This window comes from Gavia stellata, unplaced genomic scaffold (genome assembly GCF_030936135.1).
Source record: "Gavia stellata isolate bGavSte3 unplaced genomic scaffold, bGavSte3.hap2 HAP2_SCAFFOLD_53, whole genome shotgun sequence".
NCBI lineage: Eukaryota > Metazoa > Chordata > Aves > Gaviiformes > Gaviidae > Gavia > Gavia stellata.
The window spans coordinates 607,203-629,610 of record NW_026776569.1 but is presented as its reverse complement, the minus strand read 5'-3'; the positions used below and the strand labels follow the sequence as shown (position 1 = coordinate 629,610).

The 22,408-nt window shown below is 55.0% G+C and overlaps 1 protein-coding gene across 1 annotated transcript; it reads right to left on the bottom strand.

Annotated features, from left to right (window-relative positions):
- Positions 1-308: 308 nt before the first annotated feature.
- Positions 309-17,932, bottom strand: LOC132321146 (ubiquitin carboxyl-terminal hydrolase 42-like). Its single transcript, XM_059834722.1, has 16 exons — positions 17,917-17,932; positions 17,111-17,311; positions 16,561-16,671; positions 16,383-16,485; positions 16,168-16,235; positions 15,940-16,010; positions 15,298-15,380; positions 14,924-15,035; positions 14,450-14,590; positions 14,134-14,234; positions 1,945-2,080; positions 1,716-1,800; positions 1,464-1,579; positions 1,114-1,281; positions 665-751; positions 309-455 (listed from the first exon to the last, which is right to left on the bottom strand). The coding sequence occupies exons 1-16, from the start codon at positions 17,930-17,932 to the stop codon at positions 309-311; spliced, it is 1,746 nt and encodes a 581-aa protein (XP_059690705.1).
- Positions 17,933-22,408: the final 4,476 nt, after the last annotated feature.

The following is a 22,408-nucleotide window of genomic DNA, read 5'->3' as shown; positions in this document are numbered from 1 at the left end:
GGTCAGCGCCCTTGCGTGTTTCTCGCAGAACCTGGTCGTCGTGCCCCTGGGCAGGGGCTGAAGAGGAAGGAGCTCCCTGTGTCCCGCTGGAGGTTTTGCCGGGGGCTGGAGCTCTACAGCAGAAGGAAAGGCGCCAGGGGCAATGGCTCCTGCCGGTGCAGCGAGGGCAGCCGTTTACGCAGGATGGTGGATACACCCTCCTGCCTCCAAATCGGGCAAGAGCCAGGTCTGAGGCAGACCTCAGACCTTCCTTTTTACAAGGAAGACACACAAGCCAAACTGCCACACATCTTGTTTTATTAGTCTTCTCAAAGGAAATCTTGGGCCTGTGGGTGGTCGTGGTGGCTCGCCATCTTCCCGTGAACCTGTACACGGTACACACAGGTGTACTCTGGGTTTCCCCAGTTGCTCTGCACCTCGAATTTGATGTAGCGAAAGGTCCTGGGAAGCTCCTTCTGTAAAGAAATGGGGGCAGCCATCATTAGGCAGGTGGCAAGAGCCACAGCACATCGCCGGAGGCCCCTCTGCCCACGCTGCCCCTGCCGAGGACCAAACGGCAGCCCTGATGAAGGAGGAAGCAAGGGCAACCAGAGCTCTTTCCTCCACGGACTTGCAGGGAACCCGGCCTTCTTCCCGCGCATGCTGCCCACAGCTCTTGCGGTACCTGCACGTGGAACGTCTGAGCCACCTCCTTGTGCACCTCGTAGGTGAATGTCCCCAGGAGAGTTTCTGCCCCTGCCTCATCCACGCCCTCACAGACAAGAAACAAAGGGAGCAGGTCAGGCTCGAGCAGGGCACCAGAAAAAGGGCCCGCCGAGGCCGAACTGGGAAGCCTTGCCCACCTGCCTCGGCTCTAGCGGTAGACTAGCACGGCTTAGGCTGACTCTGGGTGCTTTGAGCACATGCTCCAGGATCCTTGGCCATGAAGCAGAGAGAAGCCCCCAGAGGCACAGACCTGCCACGGGCCCCCAGTGGCCCCCCAGGGGAGGCGGTGCCCTGCAGCAGCCAGCCCCAGACAGAGCTCTGAGAGAAGCTGCTGTGAGAAGCACGTCTCTGGTAGAGCTTTTCCCTGGGGCCAGGCCCCATCCTGAGAAGCACAAGGCAAAGACTTACGGAGACGGCAAACTCTTTGGGGGCGCTGCTGACTTCCCCGGAAGGAGAGACTGCCTCGGAGATATGCCAGATGGTGAAAGCCCTTGGCCAGATCTGCTCAGGCAGCCGGATGACCACGTGGCCCCGAGATCCTTGGAAAGCCCAGCAGTTGCCAGGGGCCATACGGGGCTGAAACCAGAAAGCCGTGACCATCAGTGGCAAGGCAGCCAAAGAGCCTCGCAGGGGTCAGGACTGCAATGCAGGCGGCAGGGCTGAGCGATACGGCCGGCCGGAAGGGAAGCGCTGTGCACTTCGTCTGGCAGCCCAAAAGCAAGGAGGTGAGCCACGAGTCCGGACTGTCCTCGTGATACCTGCAAGATCGTCTCTGGAGGGTTTGCAGAAGAGAAGCCGAATGGAGAAAGCCACCAGCTCTTCTTGCCTTGCCCACCGTAACTCTTGGATGTCCTCTCCTCCTCAATGGTGGCACCTGACATGAAGGTGGCCAGAGATTAGGAGTTGAAGCGGTGCATTAGGATGTATTTCTCAGGCTTGACAGCAGAGCTCGGCAGATTTGGGGAGTGCCATACACAAACCGAGGGCAGTGAGGCTTCCCGTCTGCGTACCTATGGCTTCCAGAGCCCAGTCAGGCATCGGGAGGTAGTTTTCAAGCACGTTCTTAATTGCCGCCTGAGTCAGCTGCAGAATTTCCTGGGGAAAGATTAGGACCGGAGAGATGGCAGTGAACACAAACACATGGATGGGCCGTTCTGTGCGAACAGCGGGCCACAAAGAAGCAGCAGGAGGCAGCCCGCAAAGGCAGCAAGGTCTCTGATCTACCCCCAGCACCCTTACCTCTCTCTTCTCTTGGACACCATGGTCTCTGAGGACCTCTCGCACTGCCTGCAGTATATTCGCCCTGGCAGCAGACACCTGAGTCGCCGTCTCCTTGAGCTCCTGCATCTTCTGCTCCAGCCAAGCCTGTGAGTTCCTGGAGGCAAAGAGAAAGCAGCTCTTGTCCAGCAGCTGCCCAGCCTCTGCAGGCAGGCTCCAAACGCCGTGCAGAGAAGGGTGCTCTGGGCTTGGGTCACCCCCCGCCCCCCAGCCCCTTTCCTTCCTCCTGTTTACAAACGGCTCCCTTCCACCACCGCAGGTAGCAGACGGGGAAGGTCAGGAGCCCTGGACGCGAGGCGAGTGAGTGCAGGCAGCACGAAGCCAGCTGAGACGGCTCCACAGAGTGCGTTCCTTGGCAAGAAAGCGCTCTTACCCCAGAGACTGCAGCTCCCCTTCAGGAAGCCCTGGCGCCTCCTGCAAGATGAAGAGGGGGCGGGATGGATGCAGGCAGCAAAGGCACCTTCTGCCAAAGTGCTCCCCACTTCAGCCTGCCACCCTGCGGAGGTCACTCGGGAAGATCCGTCTCCGCCTTTGCAGGCGTTGGCTTTCCCGCAGCAAGAGACATTTACGTGCAAGGCTCCCTTTCCCCACGCCGTTGAGCCCCGGCAGTAGACAACAGCTGTGGGTCACATTGTCAAGAGGTGGTTATTTTCCGCAGGAGTTGGTCCCTCTCCCCAGGACTGAGGACACCATTTGTGGTCAGGGATACTCACCAGACAGGATGGGAAGCAGCAGGAAAAGGAGCCTCAGGACCCTCCTGCCCTTCTGGTGGGTGATGCATTGTCTAAAAAGAGAAGGAACACTCTTGTTACCAAAGCCCAAGGCTGGGACGCAGGTTTGCCAGGGATCCGTTCAGGAGCTCACTTGCTATGAGGTTCCTGTGCTCAGCACAGCTGCAAGCCCAAGGGCCCCCGGGCCTTTGGGAAGGTCTGGCCCCTTGCACAGCACCCCTGGGACACACACAGGCCTCTGGCCTGACACAGGGGTGGCAGCCTGGCCCCGCTCGGCTCTCCCCAGAGAAGGGGCAGGACGGTGCCCCCGGAATGGGGGTGCTGGGCTGCGCGGCTGGAGGGCAGTAGTGCAGACAGCCCCCATGCTCTGGGGCTGCCTGCTCCTGCCGGGCAGCCGGGCAGCACACGGGGCTTCTGGCCTGATCCCTCCCTGCTTTCTGGGCCCTCTTGCACCCACCTGCCCAACCTGGCTGGCATCTCCGCAACCCCAGCACCCTGGCCAGGTGGAGGGAAAAGCCTGCTCTCCTCCCGAGACCCAAGCACCTCTTCTCTAGGCATCGGCTAGCAGCTGGAAGTGCTCTGCTTCGCCCTGCTGCCCACCTCTGCAGCGTGGGGTTTTATGGAGGGCAGCAGGTTATGACCTGGCTCTCTCCGTCTCTAGTCGTGCTGCTGTCCTGGCCTCACTCCCTGCCTGCCTGCCGCCCTCCTCCCAGGGCTGGGGCCAGCTGCTCTCCCCAGGCCAGGAAGAGCTGCTGCAGGCACCCAGAGCACTCCGCGGTGAGCCCTGTACCGCCTCCGCTGCCTTCCTGGCTGCCCAGGGATGTTCCTTAGCCCACAGCTAAGCTAAGCTGTCACAGTTACTGCAGCAGGATGGAGCTGGGCAACCGCTTGGGACTCCCTCCGTGCGATCCAAAAGGGACTCGTCCCCCATTTGGCAGAGACAAAAGGCTTTTGAGGCCTAGTGCTGGCGTTTGTGAAGGGACTGAGGAGACTGCTGCTGCCTTACACCGCCTCCAGGCCGAGCTCTCAGGCTGCCCTCGTGTGTGTCCCCTGTCCGTCCCCCACCCACCCCAGCAGATGAGGTGGAAAATACCCTTGGGGAAAGGAGAGGAGGATTTTTCAAACATACCCGTTCAGATCGTGGGCCCTCCATGGCTGTCTCTCTGCATCCGCTGAGGTGCGGGAAACAGGCATCCTGCTTGCTCGGGAGCGAGCCAACCACTCTCTTCTCTCAAGACCGAGAGTGACAATTGTGCAGGCACGACCCCAATCTTATGCCCTGCTGGGTCTAACTCAGCGCCAACGACGCTTTGTGACATCAACGGCAGTCAGTGATGTCACAACAGAAAGGGCAGCGCCACGTTTTGAGGCAAAGTCCAACCTGATGGGGAGCAGGTTTTGCACTCCTCTCCGCAAGGGAAGAAACCCTGCAAAACCAGAACATCTCCTACCGAGGGGTCAGCTCTTCCAATTCCCACTTGTCCTGGTTTTGGCTGGGATGGAGCTAATTTTCTTCCTAGTAGCTGGTATGGTCCTGTGTTTTAGATGTAGGAGGAGAATAACGTTGGTAACACACTGATGGTTTAGTTGTTGCTGAGCAGCGCTTTCAGCCGTATCCTAGGGCCGGACCCTGGCACGCTTGCTGGCATGTGGAAAGCCATATCACTTGGGACCATAAAACTGAGGCTTTGGAGCCTGAAATGAGGCTTTGGAAACGCAAACTAAGATTTGGAAAGTAAAAAGGAGGCTTTGGACACTAGAAATGTAGCTTTGGAGCCTAAAAAGAGGCTTTCTGCCCTGATGGTGCGGGATTAGACCCTCAGAATGAAACCGTGGTCCCTAAAAATAGACTATGGGTAATAAAAGACAGGTTGGGACCCTAGAAATGAGGGGTCTGGCCCTAAAAAAGAGACTTTTGGGGCTAAAAGATGGGCTCGATGCTAAAAAGGAGGTTTTGGAGCCTGCAAAGGAGGAGAAACTCTTGGATCGTCCATGGCCCCAAGAAATGAAGCTTTAGGGCTTTGGGCACTCCAATGGAGGCTCAGAGCTGTAAAAGAGAGGTTTGGACGTCATAATAAATGAGAGTTTGGACCCTCAAAAGGAGGGTGTGGGCCTTCAAAATGGGGCTTTGTTCTTTAAAAACGGGGCTTTGGAAATGAGATTGAGACTTCAAACGCAGAAATTAGGCTTTGTGCCCTCAAATGATGCTTCCGTACCAAAACCTAAGCCTTTGCACCCTAGAAATGGCTCTTGGGAGGCTCAAAATAGGTGTTGGGTTCTCCAAATTGTGGACCGAATCCTGAAAAGGAGGCTTTGGTCCCTGAAAAGGAGGCTTTGGAAGCTACAAATGAGCCTTTGGACCCTCTACATAAGGCTTTGGCCTCTAAAACTGAGGCTTTGGACCTTCACAATCAGACTTTAGGCTTTAAAAATGAAACTCTGGGCCCTTAAAAGCATAGAAACATAGAATTGTAGAAATATAGAATCGTTAAAGTCGTTCATCGCTGAGTCTTTGAACCTTAAAAGAGGGGTTTGGAACTTATGATTGAGGGTTTGTACCCTAAAAATGAGGGTTTGGGACCATACAAATGAGGCTTTCAACCGTACAATCAAAGCTGTGGACTCTGAAAATGAGGCTGGGGGACAAAGTGCCACCCCCCATCCCTTGGCAATGACAGGGACTCACAGGTGAGGATGGCGGCCCTCCTGCAGGGACGGGCGCTGGCGGCGGCCGGGGGAGAGGGGTGCAGAGGTGGCGCCAGGCGGCCTCGCTGTCGCACACCTCGTGGAGGCAGCGGCAGGTCTGGCCCAGTCTCAGCAGGGGGTGGGGGCAGCGTCAGGAAGGAGATGATGTGCAGCAGCTGTGGGGAGAGAGGTGGGGAGAGCATCAACCCTGGGACCCCCCTGCTCTGAGGGGGGACCCCAGCCCCGCATCCCCCCTACTCAACTCACCGCCTCAGGCGGGAGACGCTGGATGGCGGCCGGGTCCTCCCCCTCCTCCCCACCCTCAGCCTCACAGCAGGCCCCACCTGCGCCATCTTGAAGCTCGGCCCGGCTGCCGGTGGAGCCCGCCTTCTTCTCACACCAGTCTTTGCCGGCATAGGTCGGGAGGGCTGTCAGTCTCCTGCCCTGAGGGGATGCTGCCTCTGATTGGCCCCCAGCTGGTTCAGGCTGCCCTGGTGGGCTCCCGCCCTTCACCTGGACTCTGACCTCTGATTGCCCACATGGGCTGTCACTCTGCCCTCAGTTGGGGCCCACCCTCCCCTGAGGGGATGCTCTCTCTTATTGGCTGCCTGAGGGCTCCCTCCCCACCCCCATCACTGCCCGCCCTTCCCTGAGGTGATGTTGCCTCCGATTGGCTGTCTGGTTACATGTCAATCACACCCTTCCCAAATGCGATTGGCTGTCCTGGGTCCACTGACTCCCCCCAGACTCCTGGGCGGCCGTTGCCAGGCGACCAGCTCCGCCTTCAGGGTTTAGGCCCTCGAGAGGGAACTGGGGGCCCTGAGAAAAGGCTGGGGGTCATGAAAGACAGGTTGGGGCCCTAAAAGTGAGGAAACGCGGAAGAAATGGTGTCTCTCTTTCCTCCACGGCCTGAACCTCTTTAACCAATGCCCTCCCGTCCCCAGACTGAGAGACAGAGAACTTGAGGAGTCGTTTTGAGAGTCCAACACTTCATTTTGAGGGCCCAAATCCTCATTTTGAGGGTCCAAAGCCTCATTTTGAGGGTTCAGATAGTAATTTTGTGGGTAAAAATAGTCATTTTGAAGGTCCAAAACATCCTTTTGAGGGTCCAAAGAGGCATCTTGAGGGTCCAAATGGTCATTTTGAGGGTCCAAAGCCTCATTTTGAGGTCCCAAAATCTCATTTTTGCGCCTCCGCAGACCCGTTTTTAGGCTGCCGCGACACAGTTTTTAGTGGCAAGGGATCCCTTGAGGGCACAAAACCTATTGTCAAGGTCCAAGGCCCCGTTTTGAGGGCCGGAATCCCCATTTTGAGAGTCCAAAGCCTCATTTTGAAGGTCCAAGTATTCTTTTTGAGCATCCAAACCCTAATTTACGGCCTGTAGCCTCATTTTGTGGCTCCAAATAGCCATTTTGAGGGCCCAGAGCCTCATTTTGAGGGCCCAAATAGTCATTTTGAGGGCCCGTAGCTTCATTTTGAGGGCCCAAAGGCTCATTTAAGGGTCAAGGCCTCATTTCAAGGGTTTGAAGCCTCGTTTTGAGCGTCCATATCTGTATTTTGAGGGTTCAAATGGTTATTTTGAGGGCCCAGATAGTCATTTTGAATCTCCAAAGCTGCAATTTGAGAGGCCAAAACCACATTTTAAAGGCCTAAACAGTCATTTGGAGGGTGCAAATAGTCATGTTGATGGTCCGAATTGTCATTTTGAGGTTCCAAAGCCTCATTTTGAGGGCCCAGAGCCTCATTTTGAGGGCCTAAATAGCCATTTTGAGGGTCCAAAGCCTCATTTTAAAGGCCTAAATAGTCATTTTGAGGGCCCAAAAACCCATTTTGACGGTCCAAATAACCTTCTGGAGGACCCAACGTCTGATTTTCAGTGTCCAAATGCTAATTTTGAGCCTCAAATAGTCATTTTGAGTCTCCAAAGCCTCATTTTGAGGGTCCAAACCCACATTCTAAAGGCCCAAATAGTCATTTTGAGGGTCCAAAGCCTCATTTTGAGCTTCTGCCACCCTGTTTTTAGGCTGCCACACCTCCGTTTTTAGTGGCGACAGATCCCTTGAGGGCACAAAACCTAATGTCCAAATCCGAAGCCTTGTACTGAGGCCCAAATCTTCATTTTGAGGGCCTGAAGCCCCTGATTTGAGGGCCGAAATCTTCATTTTGAGCATCGATTTCTTCATTTTGAGGGCGCGAACCCCCTTTTTGAGGGCTGAAATCTTCATTTTGAGGAAGGAAATCTTTGTTTTGAGGGCCAAAAGCTTTATTCTGAGGGCCCGAAACCCCATTTTGAGGGTCCAAAGCCTCATTTGGAAGTCTGAAAGTCTTCTTTGGAGGGTATAATTCCTCATTTTGAGGGCCCAAATAGTCATTTTGAGGGCCCAAAATCTGATTTTGATCTTCCAAAACCTCATTGTGACCGTCTACATACTCACGTTTAGGGTCCAAATAGACAGTTTGAGGGCCCAAAGCCTCATTTTGAGGGTCCAGATTGTTATTCTGAGGTCCCAAATCCTCATTGTGAGGGCCCAAAACCTCATTATGAGGACCCCAGACATCATTTTGAGGGTTCAAAAGTTCATTTTGAGGGTCCTAAGCCTCATTTAAGGGTTCGAAACCTCATTTTGAGTGTTCAAATAGGCAGTATGAGCACGCAAAGCCATATTTAAGGGTCCATATCCTCATTTTGAGCATCTAAGTAGTAATTTTGAAGGTTTAAAACCTCATTTTGAGCATCCAGATGGTCATTTTGAGGGTCCATAGCCTCATTTTGCACCTCCGCAGACCCGTTTTTAGGCTGCCACACCTCAGTTTTTAGTGGCAACAGATCCCTTGAGGGCACAAAACCTATTGTCAAAGTCCGAGGCCCCATTTTGAGGGCCGGAATCCCAGTTTTGAGGAAGAAAGCCTCATTTTGAAGGTCCAGGTATTCTTTTTGAGCATCCAAATCCTCATTTTGTGTCCCGCAGCCTCATTTTGTGGCTCCAAATAGCCATTTTGATGGCCGAGAGCCTCCTTCTGAGGATCAAAATGGTCATTTTGAGGGCCCGTAGCCTCATATTAAGGACCTAAACAGTCATTTTGAGGGCCCAAATCCTCATTGTGAAGGTCCAAAACCTCATTTGGAGGACCCCAGATGTCATTTTGAGGATCCAAAACTTCATTTTGAGGGTCCAAATAGGCATTTTGGAGGTCCAAAATATCTGCCGCCATTTTTGGCAAGAAGGACGTCAAATTGCCCGCTCTGCAGAGGACGGAGGTAGAAGATCAAGTTCTCTGCGCAGGGAGCAGATGACTACCTGGAGCATGTCATCGCCTCCCCCCGCCCTGCGTAGCCCTCAGTCGCCACAGCCTGGCAGCTCCGACACGGAGGAGGAAGCGAGAACATTGGAGGTCACCCTCCGCAGGGGTCCCAACTGTGCCCCATCTGTGCCCGTACCTGCAGAACAGGAGCAGCCCCAGGAGGAGCCGGGGGAGGCAGCAGCAGCGGGTCCCTCTGCCCGGGGCTGCAGCCGCAGCTCCTCCACTCCTGGACAGGGCAGGTCTCCCCGTGCCGCTTTCTCCCCCTTCTCCTGGTGCCTTTCCTTGCTCCCTGCACCCCGCTGTGGGTAGCACCAGCCTGCTGGGGGGCACAGCCGTAGGCTTCTGCTCTGCTCTGGTTTCTCTCTGCTGTCTGACGTCAGCCAGCGCAACCTTGCTACGGGAAGGGCTGTCAAGGAGGCACGGACAACAGGCAGGGGCATCCGAGCCGGAGGCAAGCCTTGGCGTAACGGTATTTGGCAGGTACAGAGTGATTTCTACCAGCCCAAGCCTTTACCAAGGCAAACAAGACCTTCAGCTTTCACCTACAACAGGCTGGCATTTCACTTCTCATTTGGGCAACAGAGAAAGGGATGAAGGAAGGTGGGGTCGTCCCAGATCACAAAACAACTCCTTGCTGATGCTCAGCTTCTGGAAGCTCCCGGCTCCCAGTCCTGCGTAAAGCAATTCACGTGTCTGAGAGGAGCTCCTGAATGGGGAAGCGAAAGGTTTTCTCTGTGTAGGGCTGGCGCGACCAGAGATATTTCCAACGTTTTGTACAACATCTCTACTCCAGGACAAAGGTGGAACTGTAGACTATCACCAGAGGAGAAGAGATAAGGAGCATGAGCCGGGAAGGTGCAGATGTTGACAAGAGGCACCTGCTCAAACGTCACCTCTTTGCGTACACCCCGTCCACTCCCATTCTCCTCAAATCCCACAGTTGCGGTACCAGGAGGGCTTTGGTAGGGAGGCATCATCTTCTAAGCCGAATCCTATCAGCACTACCTCCAAGAGAAAGTACAATGATGGTTGGGTTGGGTTGGGTTGGGTTGGGTTGGGTTGCGTTGGGTTGGGTTGCGTTGGGTCGAGCTGGTTTTCGAGCCCAGGTTGCACAGCTGTAGAAACTGCAATGCCTTCAGCCCACACTGTCCTCTTTATAGCACAGCATAGCATACAAGAGAATAAAATATTTCATTTGGAAGGGACCTACAAGGATCGCCTAGTCCAACTGCCTGACCGATTCAGGGCTGACCAAAAGTTAAAGCATGTTGTTAAGGGCATTTTCCAAATGCTTCTTAAACACTGAGAGGCCTGTGGCAGTGCTTGAGCACCCTCTCGGTAAAGAAATGCCTCCTAACGTCAAGTCTGAACCTGCCCTGGGGCAGCTTTGAACCATTCCCATGTGTCCTATCCCTGGGAGAAGTGCTCAGCACCTCCCTCTCCACATCCCCTCCCCAGGAAGCTGCAGAGAGCAACGTCTTCGCCCCTCGGCCTCCTTTTCTCCGAGCTAGACGAACGCAAAGACCCGCTCTCAGCCCTCAACACTGAGGCTCAGCCCAGCTCCCGCAGCAGGACGGAGCAGAGACATCTCCCCCTTCCCCTGGGGCAGCCGTCCCCAGCGCTCAACAGGCAAACTGCCCGGCCTGCCTGCGGCAGCGGCGCATCAAACAGCGCCGGGCCGAGGGGCAGCCGAGGCAGGAGAGCGACCCCGCGCTCAGCAGGATCGGGCCGCTCCCTCCTGTGCTGCCGCGAGCAGCGCTGGCAGGATGAGCCCTCCCCTGCTCGGCCCCTGGCTCGGCTACACCCGGCAGCCGGAGGGGTGGGAAAAGGGAAATGGGTTTGTGCTGCTCTTACCACGGGTGTCCTCAGCCAGTGCTACACTGATGGGAACTGGTTTAGGCTGGGGGAGAGGATGCAATTCATGTAATTAACCAATTAGGCAATTAAAAAGGGAGCAGGAGAGCAGCAACAAACTCCAACCATAACGGCTTCCCCCAGCCCCACTCTTCCCAGGCTCAGCCTCACTCCTCCCTTCCCGACTCCTCCGCCCCCTCTCCCCTCCAAGCGGCACAGGGCGATGGGGAATGGGGCTGTGGGCAGCCCACAGCACCTCGTCTCTGCCGCCCCTTCCTCCTCCTCACCTTGTCCCCCTGCTCCCGCCTGGGCCCCAGGGGCCGCAGCTCCTGCCAGGAGCCTGCTCCGGCCTGGGCTTTTCTCCAGGGGTTGCAGCTTCCGTGTGGAGCTGTCGATGGCCGCCTGAGGGGGACAGCGTTGGTGGCTGGATCCATTTCGCAGAATCACAGGCTACTTGAGGCTGGCCGGGAGGTCACCTGGAGGGTGAAGTCACCTGGTCCAACCCCCCCTTGCTCAAGCAGGGCCACCTGCAGCCAGTTATCCATGACCACGTCCAGAGGGCTGTGGAACATCTCCAAGGATGGAGACGCCTCAAGCTCCCTGGGCACTCTGTGCCGCTGCTCGTCACCCGCACAGCACCCTTTGCACTTCCCCTTGCTGAACTGCATAAGGTCCCTGTCAGACCATCTCTCCAGCCTGCCCAGGTCCCTCGGGATGGCAGCACGGCCCCCCGGCCTAAGCGCCACTCCTCCCAGTCTGGTGCCATCTGCCAGCTTGCTGAGGGTGCACTCTGCCCCATCATCCAGACCATTAAGGAAGATGTTAAACAGGATTGGAGCCAGTACTGACCCCTGGGCAACACCAGGAATTACCGGCCTCCAACTCGTCTTGGTGCCACTGAGCAGCACCCTCTGGGCCCGGCCGTTCAGCCAGTTTTCGGTTCCCCTCGCTGTCAGCTCATCCAGCCCATTTCTGTTTGTGTGACTTGAACTCCATATTTAAAAAGAAGAGATTGGAAGATGGGCATGTGCAAGCACACGGCTTTCAAAATCTCAAGATATAAACCTCCCACAGTGGGTATTTCCACCAAAAGCCTCAAAACCGAGAGAGAAGAAAACACCCTGGAAGGCCAACAAATGTTTTTAATTCTGGCTTTGGCTTTTCTGCCTGTTGGTTCCAAAGGAGTTGTTTTTGCAAGGTGATACCAAAATCTGACCACGGATTAAAGGTCTTCCTCGAGGGACCTGTGGGCAGGCGGGCCAGGCGGCAGAGCTGTCCATCGCTCTGGAAGGTCTCTCTATGCTCTTCCTGGCCAGAGGCAGCACCGGGAGGAGGGACAGGGTGGGCTGCTGGTGCCCTTTGTGCAGCTTGGTCCCTGCTGGGGGCAGCTTTAGTGCTTCCTGGATTCCTCCTCCTCCTCCTGCTCCTCTCTGGCTTTGCAGGAGTCAGATGTTGTGCTCCTCCCTCAACCAGGGTCACAATCTGCCCCCATCACCGCTGCAGTGTTTGTCTGGCATGTCTCTCTGGGGCGCTGAAACCCTTCTCCTCCTCCCTGCTGAGGGGTCACAGTCCGTGGTGGCCACAAACCGGCTGCGGAGATCATAGCCCCGCGGCGGGGATCTACTCCGCTCTCTCTGCCTCAGCCAAGTTTGCCCCCGAGCAGCCCTGGGTGCGGGAGCCAACTGGGAGCTGGCGTTGGAGGGCCCTGGAGCTCCATTATCCCTTGGGGCTCGGTCACAACATGGAAGACTTATTCTCCCCCTCCTCCTCCTCCTCCTTGCTGAGCAGTACTCTCTGTACTCTACAAAACGGCTGCGGAGATCATAGCCCCGCCGCGGGGATCTGCTCCGCTCTCTCTGCCTCGGCAGGGTTTGCTCCCAAGCAGCACTGGGTGGGGGAGCCAACTGGAAGCGGACATCGGAGGGCCCTGGAGCTGCGTCATCCCTGGGAGCATGGCCACAATTTGGAGGACCAGTTATCATCCTTCTCCTCCCTGTTGAGTGGTCATAGTCCGTGGCGTCCACGAACCAGCTGCGGAGACCACTGCCCCACTGCGGGGATCTGCTCCAGGCCCTCTCCCTGGCCCCGTTCCTCTGGCAGCAGGAAAAAGGGCCGAATCCGTGCTCCTCGTCGTTGTCATCTTCTCGCACGCTGTGCAGCGCACGGTCAAATGGTTGACGGTGGAGCGGGAAATCAGGCTGTCTTCTGGGCACGGCGGAGGTGACGCTGAGCCTGCCTGGCCAGATGAGGCACGGCCGGCCTGCAGACGCCTCCCGGGCACCTGCCCAGGTTAGCTGGCTGGTGCTGGCTGGTGCGGAGGAGCTGCCGTGCTCTGGAGAGTCCTCCATGCCCACCGCCATGTCCTGCAAAGAGAGCTGTGAAAAGGTCCTGCCCTTTCCTCCCAAGAGGACCACAACAGTGGGGAAACCCCAGGAGCTCTGGGAGGGGACAGCTAAAGGCCTCCCAAAGGCTCTTCTGGAGGGCTGCCAAGGCAGAAGGGCCAAAGGCGGACAAAGGGGATGGATCTAGGCGGGATGCTTTCAGAGGGAGCAGCCTCGCGGCTGTGGAGAAAGCTGCAGTGTGGGAGGGAAAAGAGAGCAACGCCAAGATCCCAGAAAGAAATGCGCCTGGTGCCCTGACCCACTTCCCCAGAGCTACCTTAGTCTGACGAGGCAGATCCCATGCTCCCACAGAACCCGCCTGCTTGCTGCCGGCCGCCCACTGACTGAGGAAGGACCGGGCATGTGATGGTGCTGGTGAGGAAGAAGTCCTTTCTCCCATTTTCAGATCGGAGCGTCTGGAGAGAAAGAGTGATCTCTGTTTAGGGCTGTTCTCGCAGCCTCCTCTGGGGTTCAATTCCAACCTGTCATTTTCTCAGGGCAGATTCTATGACAGAGAGAAGACGCAACCAAAACTACAAGTGGGAAATTCGATTAGGGTCTTCCCACCAGGTCTGCCCCTGTCGGAGCAAGACCTCGTCTTTACACCCCCTACAACCGCCGTTTCATAGAATCGTAGGATCATCAAATGGTTTGGGTTGGAAGGCATGGTCTAGTTCCATCTCCCCTGCCACGGGCAGGGACACCTTCCACTAGATGAGGTTGCTCAAAGCCCCATCCAGCCTGGCCTGGAACATGTCCAGGGAGGGACATCCGCAAGTTCCCTTAGCAACCTCTTCCAGTGCCTCACCACCTCCAGCATAAAGAATTTCTTCCTAACGTCTAATTGAAATCTACCCTCCTTCAGCTTCAAACCGTTACCCCTCGTCCTATCCCTGCGCTCCCTGATCAAGAGCCCCTCCCCATGTTTCCTGTAGGCCCCCGTTAAGTTCTCTCCTCTACATTAGCCAGCTTCAGATAGCAGAGGAGCAGCAGTTTAGACCTGGGCAGCAGCCTAAAGCCCAGCAAGGAAGGATAAGGACTGACGTGGGGTAGCTCGGGTTTGACAGCACTGAACGACGCAGGTAGTAATTGTCTTTTGTGACGGAAAGAAAAACACTCAGGAGGACGAGAAGAAAAGTAGCAGAGCCAGGAAAAGGAAACACAGTATTCTGATCACAGCTAATACTGCTTATTACCTGACATAGAACAGTAAATAGGCTTGCTGCCTGAGAACTGTGTTGATGTCACAGGGAACCACAGACGAATCGTCCATCTCGTACCACAGTCCATTGCTGGCCTGCAAAGAAGGCATCGGTATCTGGAGATGAACTGCATGGTGTCTCCACAAAAAGACAGGCAGAAAACTACAGAACCAAGAGGACGCCAAAACCGATCCAACCCGGCCGGTAAGGAGACCTTCCCCCCAAAAGCTTGGCTGCCGGGAACACTGCCACGGAAGTTGTCTTCCCCAGGGTACGTTTTTCCCTTGTTAGGCGAGAAGTTGCTCTTCACCTTCGTGTAGCAGAAATAGTGTCCTGTATGACAGCTGCCACCGCTGTGCACCAGGACAGCATATAAGGAGTAGAGGAGCGGTTCTCCAGCTGTCTGAGACGTGTATGGCCGAAGATCCAAGTACATGGGATACTCCACAACCTACGGAGAGACCAAGAGGGCTCAGAAATGATCCTGAAATTCGACACGAAATAGCTTTCCAAGACCAGGGGCCAGAGGTTTACAAATACATCTTTTGCGGCTGATGGAAACTTGGTTTTCCCTAAAGCGACATGTCGTGGTTTGGGTGGCAGGAAAGTGTTCTCAGCCAAAGCAGCTCTGCCGGAGCAGAGTGCATGCTCATCTTCCCACGGGAGCTCTCCTCTCCCCAGAAGGGAACACGAAAATCTCAACATGAAGAGCTTGGGAAAGAGCGCACTGCTTTGGGAAACCTCCCGCTCCAGGGAGAAAGTCGCGCTCCAATTGCGTACGCACCTTGCTGATCTTCCCGCCGGTGAAATGGTCAAACCTTTTCAGACACACCGTGAGAACCTTTGGCGCCCGATGGATTGTAAACCTCTTTGAGGCGGCAACCATCTTGTCACACCTGGAATCCAAGCACAGAGCCGAGTGGTGAAACGCAGCCTTAAATGCCCCCTTTTCTCCCCCCAGAAGGCCGGACAAGCTTTCACGTCTCACACGTCCTTCCGCTATTTTAAGGCTATTCGGTTGTCTAAGGCCAGATTAAAAATAAAAGCCGCGTGTCCTTGTTGTGCATCTCACCTAGAGGAAAAGATGACTTACGCTCGATGACATGCAGCACCTTCCCCCAGGATCTAGTATTAATATGTCGTTAGGAATCATCTTACTTGCTACATTTAAAGCAGTTTTCACCATCCAGCTGCTCAGGTTTCACAAAGTCCTCGAGAGCTGCGCTGACCGATGAGGCTGCCTGGAGGAGTGAGAAAGGAGAGCACTGAGCTGAGGGCAACGCCCTCGTCCCAACACTTCCTAGGAGTTGACCAGAAGAGCCAGGTAGCTGACGCTGAGGAGACCCACCCTGAACCCGCAAGCAGCGCCCGGGAGGAGGCCGAAAGAGGGGATTACGCTGAACATTCCCCTCAATTCCACGGAATCCCAGGGCCATCAAGAGCCACCTCTCTGGGGCACCGCATGGTTCAGCTACCGATGGTGTGCAGGGTCATCAATAAGGAAAACACCACAACCCATCAGCCTGGGAGTCAGACGGGTGTGGAGGGAGGGCAAAGGGAAGAAGGATGAGAGCACGTCGAGGCTGCAGAGAGGATAATTCGTGCTTGTCCGGCTTAAAGCCGGCACCTCCAGGGAGACCACTGCCACGGCCTCCCCAGAAGGACGCCTTCCATTCCACTCCCCACCCACCACCAAGCTCTCTTGTGTCTGCGGTCTACGTTTTTAAAGCCAACTGCGTTTATGCTGGAAAGCTACAGGAGCCTTGGGACGTCTGGAAGCACAATTCCAAACCCTCTTACTTTTATATCCAGAGGAACATCCAGGAAGGTCTCGTAGGAATCAGAAACCGCTTTGCAGATCAAGCACGTGACTGGAAGGCAAATGGAAATGCTCAGCGATAGAGGGAGTGGACTGTGCGGGTTTACGCTCGTCGTACCTACTACGCCAGTCACAAGAACAGCTGTTGATCACAGGCAGACAGAAGGGCACAGACAATTCCAAGGAGAGCAATAGGTGTGGAAAAGTACCTCTGGATCTCAGAAAGCCCCCAAATATTTGATGGACAACGGTAGTTGATTGAGAAGAGATGTCCAAGCTGGAAATAAATGGTAAGGCAGGGAGTTATCTCCTCCAAGAGTTTCACTTTGTCTGAAAGCCCTGGGCGCAGTTTTTCCCTGACGGGAGTACGTCGAGGAGTCCAAAGGGCTGGGGAACATTCAAAAGGTCATTTGCTTGTGCTTACTCGCTGCTTCCACTCAGACAAGCTCTCTGCATGGCATCGACAGTATAGCGTAAGAACTCGTGGGCGTCTTCCTGCATGCCAAGCTGGAAATGTTCTCCTATTCCTAAGAAAGAAGAAGTTAGGAGTTCTCTCCTACGAGAACAGAAGACACCGTGTCAAAGCACCTGAAATGACTTACGCTTGAGGACACTGAGGACAGCCCAAGGCTCGATGGCACTGGCGGAGGAACGCAAGACCATGTTAACGTGCGCTTCCATTCTGCACATCATGCAGAAGCCTAGCTGGCGACCTGAGGAGAGAGAGGAAAGCGATTTGTCAGCTTAGCAAAATATCCGTAGCAACGGGAAACTTAATGGAGAGGAGTTCTACTCTCTTCTCCTAGGGTGACAATGTCCCAACAAGCCCGGGACATTTCTGTGCGTAGAAAACTTTTTTCAGAGGGATGCTAAACTGACAGAAGTTTTGTGTGCCATAAGCAAAGAGAGTTTAAGCTGCAGGAATAGGGACGGAGACCCGGGGCTAGAAAGAGGTGACTTTCTGAAGAGGAACACGCCTAGGTACGACAAGCGGCTTCTAGGCTTGAGCGTTCAAAGGACACCCGCTCGGGGCGGGCGGGGTGGGGGGTTGACAAAGAAGGGCTGCTTTTCCCCTAAATCAAATTCCAGGTTCTGGGAATCCTCAGGAAGTGCCCAACAGATTGACAAAGAGCTGTTCCTAAAAGTACTCACACGACAAGCTGTGCTCGCGAGAGAGCAGGTAGTTGGCCAGAGGGGGTGTGTACGTCAGGCACTGCAGGACGGAGTTGAGGAAGCACGTATTGTGCAGGTTGTGGAGTCCCGCTCCAGCTCTCTGTCGTTGCTGCCAGCCCATGCAAATCTTCTCCGGGGGAAAGAGGATCCTTTGTGGCGGAGCCATTCCCTCGGCAATGACTGCAGGGAAACGACGTTTGAAAAGAGGTGAGACGATACTGTTGCACAAAAGCATATTTCAAAGTCGAGTTCTGTGCAGGAGCACCCAGGACAACCAGCTCTAACCTCCAACACAGAGACATTGGGGGAAGCCTAACGCTGCCATTGAAATTTGCTTGTTAAGAAACAGCTGTGGAAGATAGTCTGTTCCCTCGCTTACATTGCCCAAAGTCCAACAAACCCACACTCTGATTTCTGTGCCTCGGGCTACCTTCCTTTCCCTCTAGGCTCTTGAATTAGATTATCAGGTCAAGTCTTCCCTTTTCCTGATTGTAACTGGACAAAAACAAGCAAGACCCTAGCACAGAAGGTAACCCTACTGATGTCAGAGCTTTCTATGAGCAATGTCATCTTTCAACATCTTGTACATAGTGGCAGAGGAGTGAGAAAACGCCGTTTCCTGTGTCTAATCGAAAACACCTGGGTAGATCTGGCCACTATAAGGAAACGCCCCAGACTTCACTCCAGGTTGTCAGCACATCAGCTTTCAGGGATGGAGGACCAGCCGCGTCCATCGCCTTTGGGGATTCACAAAGTCCAAGCCTGCTGGGGAAACTGTTACTCACAGGAGTCGTTCCCCATTGCGGCCATCGCTCCTCTCAGGAACAGAGGGGAAAGCTCGGGATGACAAAGGATGTCAGGATGTGCTCGCGGAAGAGAAGACCAGCGCCAATCCCGTCACCTGATCGCCAAGAAATAATTGTAGCTCAACAAAATGATGGAGGAAACCCCCAAAGGAAACTCACAGAACAGCATCCGCCATCAAAACTGTTTCCGTGGTAGTTTTAACTGCTGCAGAGCCGCAGGCTGACGACCTCACCATCACTGTCACGGGGCCCTGGTTCACAGCAGTTCCAAAGGCCCTTTTGAAAGGCTCAAATGTGCGTCACCTTCTCGGAAGAGGACCTGCTGCTGACCTGTTGCCAGCTTTAGCAGCAGAGCCCTCTGGCTCTCCAGCCCACACTTTCCCACCTCGGATGCAGGAGTGACGGACCAGCTTTTGGCCACTACTTTAACGGCTGCCTTTGCCGTGCTCCTTTTCTGCCTTCCTTCCTACCGCAGCAGCCAGGGTGGGCTCCTTGTCATTCTAGGCTGAGCCCAACGCCTCAGACTACGCTGCCCCCACCCCCCACTTACCTATCCCAGGCTACGGTAGAGACATCAGAATTAGCAAATAGGAACTCTACCCATAGCGCATATCTGGCCAGCCCAGAGAGGCCGACAGCTCGGAAGGTATAGACCAGCGGAGACTTTTATCCTGTATCTACCTACTCTGTGATCTGTCCTGAAAGTCAAATCTTAATTACCTTTGAAAGAGGATGGAAGTGGAGGCCAAGTGGGCAGTAAACGATAAATGGTTGGAACAACGTAGCCACGCAAGAAGCAAAGGAAGGAGCCAAGTTATCCCGAAGGCCAGCTCAGCCCAAGTGGCTTTCACTGGCCCGCTTTTCAGGATATGAAGCCCTGGCCTGGTGAGCTCACAAGCAGCGGGCGGGTCCTGCATCACTGCCCCTTTGTGACACGGAGACGCACGGGGACGCACAGGGACTCATGGGGACGCACTGCGGCCACGCAGCCCCTGCAGCCTGGGCACCTCACGTAGCCAGCAGCTGGCAGCCACTGGGCTTCCCCACACACTGCTGGCAAAGGGCTGTTCGTCCGCCGGCAGAGCTCCCACCTCTTCCCTGAGCCGCACAGCCAGAGGAATAAAAACCTGCCCAGGGCAGTAAGCGTGCCTGTTCACAGCTTTGGCTGGCACATTGGGTTACTGAGAGTTTCTTTTCCGCTCTTCCCAGCTACGGGACTGTGTCCGTGAGACGCGTGCAGCAAAGCACCAGGTCTCTTACGGGTTCCTTTCCAATGAATTTCATCTGCCCCCCCAAGATACAGCCTCAGGCTGACTCTGAACTAGTGCTACCACAGGAACACTCAGCAACTGGGTTGACCCTGGCTGGCTGCCAGGCCCCCACCCAGCTGCTCTCCCACCCTGGAGCTCCAAAAACGGTTCACGAGCGAATTTTTAGCGTCTTCACATTTTCTCCTGCCTCCAGGGTTTGTGAGATTTCTGGCTGCCACAGATTTGCCCAATTCCCACTCGGGGTGGCTGGAGGCAGTTTTATTCCCACCCCGCTTGGCTTATGTAGTTTTGGGCAGTCCTCACTTGGGACGTCTGCTATAACCCCCTGTTCCTGCTCGGCGGGCAGTTGTATTGCTCCTGCCCTGACGAGGCAGCCGGTTCTTATTCCTGCCCTACTTGAACTGTCTGGTTTAGCCCCTGCCCCACCTGGGTCATCTAGTTTCCCCAGTCCTACTCGGGGCCGTTAGTTGTACTCCTGCTCAGTCAGGGCAGGGAGTTTTGCCCCTGCTCCACTCAGGGAGGTTTTCTTCTTTTTATCCTCTACTTGGGGCATCCAGTTTGGCCACAGCCTTGCTCGGCTTTTTCTCATCACGTCCCTCTCGGGACGGCTCTTTGTTCCCCTCTCTTGCTTGGGGAAGCTCTTTTTTCCCCCTTCTCCACGCAGGGTACCTGGATTTACTCCTGCCCTGCCTGTTACGGAAAATCGTAACCAAGAAAACTCCCAAAGCCAAATGACAGTTCAGAAAGCCGACATTGGTTTATTGCTGCGCTGGGTGCATGGGGGATTTCTCCTCCTAGCATGCACACCCGCTTGAAATCATGACAAGTATTTAAACAGTTAGCAAAGTGAGTGACGCCTACCGGTCCCACCCCTTAGCTATTGGTTGGTACCTTTCTTACTTCACCTGAAAGCGACAGTTCTCTTTTAATTCACTACGCATGCCCAGAGAGGAGGGGGCTTATTTGGGTTGGGGGCGTTTTCTACCTAGAAGGTGTGGTTTTCGCAGGATAATGAGGCGGGTCAGCCTTCGGACACTGTATTGGCAATCTATTCTATCTTCCTTGAAGTCGTCCTTGTGTTAATGCTTATTGTTAGTTAGTGGAGACAGGTTTTATCTTTAACACGTCTAAATGCCAGGTGCATTCCTTACAAAGTGTCTTCCTTCTGTTCTTTCCATTCTTTTTCACTTATTTTTGACCTTGAGTTTTGAGATGTGCTATAACATGCTCAAGTGGCTCTTTATGCCCCTGCCCAAATCGGGGTGGCTGGTTTTGCCCCACAACCTCGCCTTCCAGCACAAAGTCAGCTTTGCTTGCAAGCCTCCTCTAGCACCGCTCCTCCAGCTGGCATCTGACATTCCGAGGTGCAAAGTTACCTCACTGCTGAGCTCATTAGAGGGTCAGAGCTCAGGAGCCGGCTTTTGTGCTGGGGCAGAGTGGCGTTCGTCACCCTTCACAAAATGCCACGGCAGGCAGGCTTGGTTGGGTGAAGGTGGCTGAAGAATTCCTGTGTCCTGAGAGGCTCCTTTTATGGAAGGCATCTTGGCCATACCTTGAACCGGCCAGAGCTTTTTCTTGCTCGACTTTTTAGTATTATTCCTCTGAAGGTTCCTTGGGGGAAAAAGAAAACAGAAAAAAGAAAGGTGAAAAACCCACAATATATTTCACTGCTGTTATTAGTAAAGGCAACAAGGAGCCTGGCCAGAAGCAGCTGCCAGGGCTTCCAGGCTCTAGGAAGCTCTGGCAGACCTGTGCAGACCGTGTCTGCCCTCGTCAGACACTCTTGACGTTTCTATTGCCAACTTGTGAAGCTATCTGCAGACTTGATCCATTGCCTGTCCCTGCAGTACCTAACAGTGCTGTAGCTGAGATGAACAAGAAGAGCAGTGCTCTGACTTTGCTGTCTTTGTTTACGCCAAAAGCTGCTGCAGCCATCCAAAGCTTGATGCTTTGGGATTGGCTTTCTTCTTCAAGAAGAAATACTCTCTGGGTGCATTCCAAACACACGTTGGGGTCACCTGAGGAGGATCTTCTTGGCCAAGACGTTTTGGCACCTCTGTAGCTCTCTGCAAGTTCAGAGCACAGAAGGAGACCCAACTAGTCTGCGATGCTCCTGCCAGGCACCACAAACTGTTCACGGGCACCGCTGGAGCCCAACGACTTTGTTAAACACGGGAGTGACGATGCAGCCGAGGAGAGGATCTGCCTCTCGGCTGTCGCTGCCTGCTCCTTTGCAGCATCCTAACGTTTCACTCCAGCATCTCAGTACCGCCTCCCATGCCGTGGGGTCGGAGCACAGAGGAGTGATCCGCAACAGGGCAGCAGGAGGGGGCTGCTCTTCAGCCCTCTTCTGAGACTCCTCCTTTCCACCTCTTTGGCCTGGTTTCCAGGTGCTGCTCTCGATCTCGATGTGCTCGCAGGAGGTGGGGCGTCAGCGCCTGAAGATGTGTAGTAGCCTGCGGGCTGCCTGATCTGCCTTACGCCTTCTCCCTCTTCCATGACCTCGTCTGCTGGCTGCAGCAGGGCTGCTGGCAAAGCGCGCGGTGGAAAGACAACAGTCCCGCCTCGCCCTGCCCAGCGATGGGGTGAGGACAGCAGATGCTGAATGGCACCAAGGCCCTTGCCGAGCTGCAGAGAGGGGAACGGGAGGGACAGGAGGGGGCTCATGACGTGCAGGGAGCAGTCGCACACAACTTGGCTGGCTGGGAAATAAGATGAACATGAGTTATTGCTAACCCCAAAATAGAGGAGGCCACGGGATGAAAATTAGTTCCCCCCCCAATAAAATAGAGGACGATGTTGGGGGGATTTATTTCCCCCCACAAAAAATGCAGTAGGGCCATAGGGACGGATGGTATTTCCGCCCCCAAACAACAAGGTGGTAGCACAGGAAAAGAATATAGAAAGGGAACGGGGAAAGGAAAGGGAACTGCTGCATGTTTGCAGTGAGCATCAATCTGGAGCAGCCGGCAAGAAGGGGACCTGTGGGGTGCCTCTGTGTGGTCTCTGGGACACGTACTCAGCCACGGCAGTGCCCACGGGGCAGCACCCTTGTGTGTTTCTCGCAGAACCTGGTCGTCGTGCCCCCGGGCAGGGGCTGAAGAGGAAGGAGCTCCCTGTGTCCCGCTGGAGGTTTTGCCGGGGGCTGGAGCTCTACAGCAGAAGGAAAGGGGCCACGGGCAACGGCTCCTGCTGGTGCA